We start from the raw sequence: 12,522 nt of genomic DNA on the forward strand, positions 1-12,522 counted from the left end.
TCTGGAGTTAATTACAGATGTCCATAGACTGGATTACAAGCTCGTCTGATACTCCTATATTATAAGAAAAATCTACTTTTATTATATTTAATTAACTTTCATAGCCGGCCACGTTGCTAGTAGCTCACTAAATATAGTAATTATGAATATCAATTAGTATATATTACCTAAACAAAAATTCTACTGCTTTGAAAATACTTTCAAAACTGCTAAAACTAATAAATAAATATCTCATCCTAACAAATTAGACGAATCCAACGACCCTTCATATTTTTAAGTTAAAATCTGTTAAGCCCTTTGGGTGATAGGTTATGTCCAAGGATGAGACATACATACGCCCGTAAAACATCACCCTTTGCAGTTGAGTAATAAAATAATGTAAATACATGCCATACAAATATACATAAAACATGTTTCAGTAGAGATTGCATTTCGAAATTTTATCTTCTTTATTGAAACAGATTATATATAAACTAAAAGTATATATTAACATGTATATATAATACAAATATCTTTATTTCTTTCATCACAAAGCAGTCTTGCGTCGAGGTTGTTAGTTTCTATATTACAATAATGATTTGTGAGAATCTGGATTCTATCGTAAGATTATCTGTATGACAGATCTTCCAAACTTTGTTGCCAGGTACATAGAAGATTTTTCAATGGGGATATTGAAAAATCTTAATAACATAAAAAGTTTTAAATTTTTTCAGCAATTCAATAAAATTACCATCTTAAAAAGTGGACGTTATTTGTCAATAAAATGAATTTTTTTTTACATTATTTGTAATAAATGTTAAATATTGACATAATACACTATATTTATTATCGTTAAAATTGTACAAATCTTAGGTAGCTTTGACAACCTAGCAACATTATGGTAGCACGTGACGCCCCCGCCCCACGCACAGGCACGTTTCTCGAACTATATATAACTACATTTTGTCTGTTTGCAGGTTTGTCCGCTTGACTAGGAGGTGGCAGTTTAAATTCTTGGTAGTCGGTTCTGTAATCTACATTGTCCTGTACCAGCTCGCCAACCCCACCGGCTTTTTCTACGGCCTGATCCACGAGACAAAGAGAACAGACTCAATTGCCACCTAAGTGTAGTGTAATCATGGACAACTCCCCTGTGTAGTGTTCCTCAAAGTGTGGCGTTCTTTATTTCCTCCCTAGAGCTGCTTGTTAAAGTTATTTCAAAGATATTACTATATGACTATGATAGTATGACTATACAATTGTACACGGATGATCTTGAAAAAATAATAACATAAAAATACCTAATAATAAAACTAAATTATAAATGGAATTCACAGAGAGATGACGTTAAAATTGGCTTCTGTGTTAACACATGTTAACATTTAACTTATGTTAACACCATTTCATATGACAAGTTCCAACCTACTCCTCATAATGTGTCATATTTGAATTTAATGACAAATGACGTCAGCAGCACACATCATGTGGACTGTATGCTTATATATAAATACATATATAACCGTCATCACACAAATAAATAGAGTCAAAATGGCGATCACACGCACACAATCATACTAATATGTATAAGGTGAACTTTTTCACAAACTACAACAAAGTCGTTTGTATACTTCTAGTCGTATATAATATCTTTGTTAGTCAACTAGTTTGCGTGTAAGGCCCGGTTGATACAAGATTCCTATAAGGTGGACGATATAGTCGATTTTACGACCAATTGACAAACTTAACACATTTAACTAATATTAATAGCAGACTTATGAAAATGTATATACAAATTGTCAAAATAGTACAAATTACACTCGGAAAACTGTAATTATAAACAATTGCTTGTGACACGTAACGGTCATTTACATTAAAACATCACAGCTTTGTGGGTACCCACACTATACGAAGTCTCGTATTCGCCATATGCTGTTAATTATTTATGATACATGCCTTCACTCCAAAATTTGTTGTACACCAATCCATGTGATGCCTTTCCACCAAAGAATTATGAAAATTAAGCAGCAAATTATTTAACGAGAAGCAGCTAAGTTATGAAAATTTATCAAATCAATATAATCGCTCGATTTTTATTCAATCAAATGAAGATTCTTCAGATTTCTAAAAAAATATATTCTTGCCACAGGAAAAATTTTAGTGTTTGGCATTTGAGGATAATCTTGTGTGAACGGGGCATTAAATATAATAAAATTATAATATTGATGTTAATCATAAGTTAGTATGATAATGTATATTTACAATATATAAGATAGACAAACTATGCTTACTACGGACGTCAAAAATTGAAAAGTTTGATCTCAAAACAATTTCAATGCAATTGAATTACAATGAAAATAGACAACTAAGTCAAGCCTAATTCCGGATTAAATGTAAATAATTATGATTAGAAATCAAGGGAATAATAACGAACATTCATGTGTTAAATCGAAGTAACCAAATAGACTCCTAAAAAGACATTTTGTGAACGCTTCCAGTTAACAATGCTTCATCATAATCATCATCATCAACCCATTACTGTCCCACTGCTGGGCATGGGTCTCTTCTCAGAGTGAGAAGGATCAGGATCAGGCCATAGTCCACCGCGCTGGCCAAGTACGTATTGGTAGGCTTCACATACCTTCTTTTTTTTTATAAATCTCTCAGGTATGCAGGTTTCCTCACGATGCTTATACGCACATAACTTTGAAAAATCAGAGGCGCGTGCCTGGGATTTGAACCTCGGACCCCTCGATCGAGAGGCCGAGTTTCTTAACCACTAGGCTATCACTGCTTTTTATTATATACTATGACGACGGAATTTCATTCACAGACAGACATCTAAATGATAAATTTAGATTCCATGGCTCTGGGTGATCTTTCATTTTATCATAGCAGTCACAGGAGCAACACTAAGTAAATCATTAGAAGTTTGCACGTTTACATATATATACTAACCAATTTGACATGAGTTTGCACATACAAGTGCAAGCCAAACAAATTATAATTTCACAAGTGAACTTTTCATACGCATAAAAATATTTTATTATCAGTAAGTGCACATCTTATCGACAATCCAAGTGAATCCTAAATCGGAGATTAACGCTAATCATTCATTAAGAAAATATAAGAATATTATTAGAATATATAAGAAAAAGAGTCTATTAGGTTACTTCGTCGATGACTGTCATTTCTATAAATTGACTCAAATTTTCAATGGTCGAGCTTATTACTGTCTACGGTTTTATCCCGGCCTTGTCTCCCTAGCCCGTGACAAGACTGGACGGAAATGGGACATATATATTCTATACGACTCTACTTTTGTATTTTATGAATACCATTTAGTAATAGAAACCATAAAATATGATAGTTACGGCTCATCCGTTATTTACGTTTAGAGGATAGGTGCAATGTGACCACGGGGCAGATGCTTTAATAAACGAGAAGGTAGTTTAATACAACAATATTTCGCAAGTGTTTGTTAAATAATAACTTTCCCGACATAATGTACCCCCCGTGCGTCACACAAATGACACAAGTCAGAAAATGGAAAACAAAAAAGGTGACATACCTATTATAATAATAAATGTGATTTTTTTTCCGCCAGACTACAGACGGGATAATTGTATGCGACTTGCAGTTCAATACTGCGTGTGTAACAATGTTAAGTTTTAATATTGCATACAAACTGAATTATTTTTATATATTGTTGTGTAAAAGATACATATGTCGTAAATATCTAATTCATTGATAAGTATATATTACTATTTAATTCAGTTGGTTTAAATTTAATATGATAAAGTAAAATCTATTTGTGTGCAATATGCCACTTCGATAAAATTTATTGCAATGGCCCATTGTTGAAATATTATATGCCGCCTCTCTTTATTTTCACGATTTGATCCGAATTAATTAAGCAGTTATATGCTTTTGATCTAATATTGTGTCATTTTTCGTGAGTATGTATATAATTTGATAATATTTGTATGTATTGTATGTATTAATTTGATTTTTAGGCTTACGTTAGATTATGTTTCTTGCGAATAAAATTACATATTTCTCGTAACCGGTCTAGATGTCTATCAATGTAATATTAGGTGCGTTGGTAATTATCGGTAGCTAAGTTATCCTATCATTAATCAGAATAATAAATATTTCTACATTCTTATTAAATAAATTTTATAAATAGTATAGTACATTTAATTAATAATAATATATAATAATTAAATGTTATTAGTATTAATATGACGATATAATTATAAATGCTGATATATTTGGCAACACTGTGGGGTGACAGAATAATATGGTGCACCTAAACGGGCATCATTTTCATTCAAGATTCAAGATACGTCGTACGTCAGTAAAGATAAATATTTATGGAATCTTATTAGTGCAAACCCATCTTAATATAGTCGTAATCCTTTTACTGGATACCCAAGTTTCAGGGTGCCCGCGGGCCCAAGGGTTTCAAGATGAAGACTAGTACCAGTTGTTCGAGCAGCTTCATTTACTAGAGAAGACATCAACAACTTTATAGATGTATGGAAGGACCTCTACATAATGACTAGGTAATATTGTTAGTCATTCTTGTTAGTGGCCGGGAACACTTGTTGTTGTTATGTTACATAAAACTTAAATATATAGATGTTAAAATTATGTGCTAAAGCAGAGAATTAGGGCCCGTTTTTAAGCACCATATCTAATATACTATATTGTTTTATTGAGGTTGCGTCTCCAACTTAGATAATTATGTTAAAAGTTTCACGCCACACTTTTATGTGTTGAATTTGTATTGTGGATAATGTTATATATTATAATTATTGTATTGTCGGTTGATAAAGGCCTCCTGTTAACGACACGGTTAGTAGATAAAACATAAATGTAACGCATTACAAATAAATAGTATACATAATATTTAATGTTCTTATATTGTAACTGTTAAATATTTACAATTCACTGAGATACATTGATGTCATATAAATGAACATTTTATATTTATTCTCATGATCTGTACTCATTTCATTTTCGCTTAATATCTCTAGTGAAAGCTTTAGTCTGCTTAGAGCATTACGCATTTTATTTTGTATATTTTTCTTATTTATTTTACTGCTATTTAATAGTAAATTATTAAAGAATAACGCTTAGAAAGTAGATTTATTTAGATGTACATAAAAGTGCTAAAACATACTGTGTGCATTATAGTTTCTTGTAAAATTAAATAAGCCCATCCTCAAATGATGTTCATAAAAATTAGGGAGAGTTCTAATGCTACGACGATATAATATAGTTGTTTATTGTTTATATACATAGTTTACGAATAATTCATATAGATATATGTAGATTGTTTTAAGTATTGTATTGTAAATTATTTCTCAGTTTATTTATTAGAAAAACATTTAAATAGGTACATTGTAATCATTACCACACAACACTATTGCAGATTTGTAAACCGTCTTTATCAGTGTTTCTTAGTCATATCAAACTTAATCAAAACATTGTGCTAGCTTCATTGATGTCTATAATATCATTAATTATTAGTTAACTTCCTACGTTGCATATGATTACATTAAATTGAATAAAATAAAATGCCTACCGACATCATCACAGCTTTTCACCTGTTATATTTTGAAGACGGAGAAAGTTAACTGATTCTATATTAATAATATATTCAAGAAAACTTGTAGACTAAGTCTATATTAGCGTGTTTTACTTAGATGTTGATCGATGTTTTAATCTATATAAGCATGGTTTTAGTGTGATACAAGCATTATGTAATCAGTAGATCATTGTAAACAGAACAAATTATATTTTGTTGTATACTCTTGAAGTGTTTATTCACAAGAACATGCACCATGCAAATACAGTTAATTTGTCTGTAATTATTAAACGCTTAGTACCTACGCAGATATTATTAATGATAACTCATTGTGGTTTAATATTTAAATAACAAAAGTTGTTGTGAATAAACACTATTTCTTCTTACCTCCAAATATTACGAGCACTAACAGATTGTGTTATAGATATAATTTATATGTGTTTTTGTTAAGAAATATCACCTATTTACTTGATGTTGACATATAATAATTCTAGAAATTTTTTCTCTTTTAAAGATTGTCGTTGTAGATTTAATGTTATAAATAAAAATGTCGTGAAATCAGTGTTTCATTAAGATACCTGACTAAACTTTGTATTTAGGTAACCACCCTTCACTTAGTTATTGGAATTGTGAATGACTATTTAAATTTATTATTAGGTATTATAACATAATAATGTTTAATAAAAATCCCACTGAAATTCCTCTGCACCTCATCATTCAAATGGCTTAGGCTACAAGTAACAGGTAATAAAGCAAACTAAGTCTATGAAATTGTTTTCCTTTCTTGTTTAATTCAACTCGAGTGGTATCTATTACCAAATTATCAGCATTAGACATCTTGTGATGCTAAAAATGTGATCAAATTTTTTAGGTCATAATTACCAAACAAATGATGACCACACCCAATATCAGAGTTGAGTGTTAATAAGTTTTGATGATATATAATTATAGGGTCTTTAAATAAGAAACTTCACTATACACATAGTAATTTTATATTACACACTATAATTATACATTTATGACGCTTGTATAAGCATTACATCATTATTATAATCACATAGATCACTCTAAAATTTAAGAAAAAATGTCACTACTAACATAGTTTTTCACAATTAGATAAAGTTACACACTATTGTAAAACACAGTAAGTAAGCAATTATAAATAAATCAGTGCAGCAGCCAGGGCAACAAGATTATAAAATAATTGTCAATGTTTTGTAGTAGATGTACTTATATAACAATAATATAGTATATAACTTGGATCAATTAAGATTGTTGTCCAAAGTATGTCATTTTATACTGAGGAATTTTGCAATGCAATCCCTTATTCTATACTATATTGACCCAAGTCAAACATATCTACAGGCATCAGAGTTAATAACTCTACAATATGTAGGTTTTTATATCACAGAAACAAAAATATATCAAAATCGAAATAAAATTGTACTTACAGTATGAGAACCCTAATTGATTACATCGTCTTTTTACATATTAAACATTGTTTGAAAGGTAATGTCGATTTTTAATCCATTAAAATATAATTATTTATTTAAATTAATGTTATACTAAAAATAAATATAAAATTAAAAGCAATCAAGAAAAATAACCAACATAAAAATACCTAGGAATGTAAAATTTAATTCATCCTCCACACATTATCACAATCTTTTCTTAAACCATAAAACTAATCAGTCTCAAAGATAGTTCTTTTCTACATTTAAACACATTTTAGACAAAACATAAATCAGATATTTCGTGATATTTTTATTTGTTACAATAAAGTCAGAATGAATTAGACCATGTCCAAAACAATTAAAACTCTAAATGGTTTAATATAGATTGAAAATAACATTTTATACGATAAAATCTGTATGTACTTATGTAAATCTCTGAGTTGTAGATATGCATACATTTTTAGTACTCTGAAATATGAATGAAATCTTAGTTCTAAGGGTAGGTTGCATCGAAAGCCCGTTTAAAGTTTGTAACATTAACTTCAACCGTAGCAATGAAATGTAAAAATTTTGTGTTGCACCAATATATTTGTCATTACTGTCATTTATGTCACTATAACCACAATTTTTAGTCAATGTTGACAGATGGGAAGTTCACTAAAACTGTAACTTCAACCAATCAAAATCAGATGGTTAATTTTAAGTATTATGACATAACTTCAAACCTAAGTAAAATGGTGCAATGAATTTTTTAACCATGGATATGATGGTTGGTATTTAGACATTAACCGATTCCGTGCGGATGGCACCACAGTTGTGCCATGAATTTCTTTTGTGTATGGCAGGTGGCACCCGAGAGGAGCCAAAATTTGAAGCCAAAACTCTGATAAATTGATGTTTATCAAAATTGTTCAAACATTTCTTTATTTATTATGTAGATACTTCCTAGAATGTCAGTTTCAGCAGATCACGTGATTTCACATACTTGAGGGATTGTAAACCTTTCAAAAAAATATATTATTTTGCAAATTACTGTGATTGTATAACTATAATAGTACCTACTTTTCATTAATAGTAAGCCAATAGAAACTGGATTAGATTAAAATATTCGTACTTTGGTGTTTATCTTTGTCTGAATAAATAGCGCAATCAATTTCGATATTCTATTAGAAACCTATCCATTAATAATTTGAATTTTTATTCTAAACAAAACACCAGAAAAGAACTATCATAGCGCTCTGCACGTCTCAAATGTTCATATTTAATTCTATAGTAACACTAAAACAATCAATTCATCAAAAAAAATGTTTACAACACCTGATAGAGATAAAGACACTTACCTTCCATTTCCATTATTACACGTAGATAGTCACTTTTGTAAACACTAATCGAAAAGTTAAACTATTCACTTTCGCTTTTGGGTGGCTGCTAAACTTACAGCACGTGGAAAAAGTTAAAAAAATGATGAGTTACAATTCATGGCGGAGGACACCTTAGTGGTGCCATCAAAGTCCCTGGCGTTGGGCACCACAGTGGTGCCACGAAATATTTGTCCAAAAGGCCGCTGCATTGAATCGGTTAAAGTAACATGATGCAACCCACCTTAAGTGGCTACTTTAATTTATACATCTATAAAGTACTTAATCCAATTGACATCAACACTGAAGTCAAGGTGACTAGCACAATCCTTGTTCCTTATAATGTAAGACATATAGTGCACCCTAATAGTTAGGTGCTAAATGACTATACCGTAGAGCTATTAGTAATTAAGACAAGTCAAATCTAAAAGAAAAGGTTACAGCTGGTTGTGTGGCTGTATGACAGACATATTAACAGCAATACTCAATAATACAATAACTACTAGACATCAGATTATACACTGTCAATACCTTCCAAAGTAAAAATCTTACGAAGACATGTTTTAATAAGTGACCTAAAACATTTGACAAAAAGGAAATGTTGACACAATACACATTTTTTACAATTTTAACTCTTCTGAAAAATCCATATCGTTATTGTATACTTTTAGTATTTGGTAACTTGTATTTATGAAATACTTAAAGTAAATGAATGAATTTATGGTACGACTACCAATATTAGATCAGAGGCAATTTTGTTTAGTTCCAAAATTCCATTTATCTGACAAAGCCGTGTAAAATGAGCTAGATTAATGTAGGTCTACAGTATTTAAAACAACATCGATTATAGTAGTGTTGTCGGATAAATGATGTTTCTTATATCTAATATGACATTATGCAATGAAGGATTGGTCTTGCGGTGTGCATTTCAAAGGTATGTAAGAGATAATCTACATCCTTTATGAGATCTCGGCTGCGGGCCAACAAACCGACCATGTCAGAGATCAGGAATGATCCAATTGTAGCTTCTATAGGGTTGTCCGGAATATTAATATTGACAATATGAACTGGTTTGTTCATCACAGGATCCCTCGTAGTGAAGCAGGCAAGCACACGGTCAAATATGCGCAAGTCACATGTGACGATCACATCAAACATTTCCTGGCAGTCTTGGAATCTCTCCGGGCAGAGTTTCACCCTCCTATTCCGTTCCAACATGTTCAAGAGCCCATTCCGAGTGTAAAACTCTTGATCTCTGTTTATCAGATCTTGGTAAATATTTTTGTAAGGTGTCCCAAAGTCGTAGCAGTTGGGTTGGCCGCGGATACGCCCTGGGAGCCTCACCCTGTCACCGGTTCCAAATGACTTCACCTTATATCCTTTCTTTGCAAGGAAAGCATGAGCCTCCATACTTCTATTCATATTGGACGAACAAGCGATAGCTATGTATAGCTCCTGCATGTTCGTAGACAATTTTAAAAGAAATTTATGACAAATACAACCTGCGCCCAATAATTTTCCTGAACTCCACTTCCAAGATGATCCCGGTTAACCGCTAGCACTTTCTTATAAAAATGAGACAGTCATCTACCTATTATAAATAAATGGTAAAGATGCACTGGTTAATGTAATATGAACCATAATACGCTAAATACGCGATGGAATTGCAAAATTTGCTTAGAAGGTCGGTCTATTATAATTTGTATTCTTTACTATAATCATAATATAATATAGTTAATATACCAATACTACCAACGCTACTCTACGAACGGACGTCGACGGGGCTGCCAGATTCTTTTACATTAGTCGCCCAATGTATGGTAACAAAACAAATCGCCTAAAATATGTATTCTTATTATTGAATGTTTGAAATATATTTTTAAACAAACTTAGTACACAAAAATGTCATTTAATATGTATATTTCGTTTCGTTCGTGAAAGCCGATTTATTACGTCTTCACCATTAGATAAGTAAAATACATCTGTTTTACTTATTAAAGTCTTAACCATTTAAGAATTACTTAAATATATTACACTCCAAGTTGTCCAAATCATTATCATTATTTTTTTTCTAATGATAAGAATAAAATACGACTTATCGCTCAAATGAAAAATGTTGTAGCGTACAAATATTACAAATGAAGAAAATCTCCCAATTTGGGATAAATCGCCCGATCTGGCAATCCTTCTTACTGACAAAGCTGAGACAGATAATATTAAATTCCTCAGAACCAAAGAGTATATACCAGAGGGGGTACACCAGGGCGGGGGGTACACTTTTTTTTTTCCTTTTTATGGCTTTGGCGTATGGACGCTCAGCCAATGACACATAAAAACGGGAAACGAGGATTAGAAATATAAAAACCGGATGAAATTTGGAAAAGGGAGGATCAGTTTAGTATTTAGAACATAAATTTACATACAGATACGGATAAAAATATTAAAGGTAGGTATATAAATATCCAATTTTAATATCATTTTTCATAATAAATAATGCCAAGATTTTATATATATCAGGATCAAGGGAAGACAATAAATAGGGTATAGACAGTTGAAATGATACATTCTTAAGAAAAGATAGACTTTGGTAAAGGGCGGAGGGATCGTACATACTCGTAGGACAGGATAAAAATATGTGGTTTAGATTGTGAGTTCCAGTTTTACAATCACATATGGAACTATCAACGATGCCCAATTTTAACAGATGTTCTCTGGTACACAGGTGCCCCAGGCGCATACGTATAAGAATAGAAGTAGCAGATTTATCAAGCTTTAGTTTATAAAACCAAGGCTTGACAGGGGATCGTTGGCTGTAATTGATGATAATATTTCCCCGTTTTTTGGGAATTCGATGTCCAGTGTTCACTCTATGAGTCGTATAAATAATCTTTAGCAAGGGATGTTAGGTCCTGGGCGTAATTTTTAAAAGGAAAAACGTCACCACATTCTACTGCATCATTTGCCAATTGATGGGACTTTTCATTTCCTACAATCCCGGAGTGACTTGGTAACGATGTAAAAACTACATCGAATCCATTCAATAGACATGTATGGAGTTTACTTCTAATATCCATGATTATTGACAATTGATCTTTGTGTTTAAATGGGAATTTCGTGACAGTCTGCAGTGCGCTCTGAGAATCGGTAAATATTAATGTTTTTCCTAATTTCATTGTTAATATATATTCAACTGCTTTGAAGATGCCATAACATTCACCTGAAACCTCTGTGTTTACAGGTGAATGTTATGGCATCTTTTTATTTTTTGTACAATATTGTACTGGGAATGATACAAACCTACACCCACGCAACCTGATTTAGATTGTTTAGGAGCATCACAATAAATATGATGCCAGCCTTGCCATTTATTTTTTATAATTGAATTAAATTTAACATTACATTGAACATCATTTTTTGATAAGGAAAAATCGCAAATTTTAGGAGACATTAATAATGAATCGTAACTATTGTTAAACAGCGGTAGAATAGTGTCACCAGAAGTAGAACTTTAATACGGTTAAATTTCTCAAAACTTCGAAGAAGGCAGGGAGGAAATTTATGTGTCCAATATGGAGCATTTTTTAATTCATAAATTTGACGGATTTTTGTTAAAACTACATGATTATAAATTTGGAGACACCGACCTAAAAATATATCCGACAGATATTGTCGTCTTAAGTGTAGAGGGGGATCTCCACATTCAATTTGTAACGCATTGATTTCATTGCATCTGAAATGATCCTTAAAGATTTTGCTTGCACACCATCTAACTTTTTTAAACCAGCGACGTTACACGGTTCTAATAGGAAAGAGCCGTAATCAATAACACTTCGTATCATGGCATTATATACAAGTTTCATTGTATACGGATGGGCACCCCACCATACACCTGACAGACATCTTAGGATATTGAGGTTTCTTTCACATTTATTAGCTATATATTGACAATGTGGTATACCTGAAAGCTTAGAATCCAAGATGAAACCTATAGTACATTACGATACGCGTGGCCAAAGTAGCCTATTTTTGCACGGCGTGAAGTTAACGCCCGAGCGCAGCGAGGGTACTAAACGCCGTGCACATAATAGGCTACTTATGTCACAAGTATCGTATACTATTTTATAGCTCGTGTGACATA

General features: G+C 31.7%; 1 protein-coding gene and 1 pseudogene across 2 annotated transcripts in view; one reads left to right on the forward strand and one right to left on the reverse strand.

Moving 5' to 3' along the window:
• The window catches only part of LOC140743267 (protein zer-1 homolog), a 65,606-nt gene extending 59,476 nt beyond the window's left edge, over positions 1 to 6,130 (forward strand). For both annotated transcript variants that reach the window (XM_073074418.1, XM_073074419.1), the window contains one exon: positions 957 to 6,130. Coding sequence is in view for 1 of the 2 variants with exons in the window: in XM_073074419.1 (XP_072930520.1) it covers positions 957 to 970 (14 nt within the window). In the remaining variant the exon portion in view is untranslated. The remainder of the gene's footprint in view (positions 1 to 956) is intronic.
• Positions 6,131 to 6,546: 416 nt separating this feature from the next.
• Positions 6,547 to 10,170, reverse strand: LOC140743268 (RNA polymerase II subunit A C-terminal domain phosphatase SSU72 pseudogene; annotated as a pseudogene).
• Between the last annotated feature and the right edge of the window lie 2,352 nt (positions 10,171 to 12,522).

The sequence above is a fragment of the Epargyreus clarus genome, unplaced genomic scaffold, assembly GCF_041222505.1.
Source record: "Epargyreus clarus isolate Ecla_fem2 unplaced genomic scaffold, WU_Ecla_fem_2.2 ptg000007l, whole genome shotgun sequence".
NCBI lineage: Eukaryota > Metazoa > Arthropoda > Insecta > Lepidoptera > Hesperiidae > Epargyreus > Epargyreus clarus.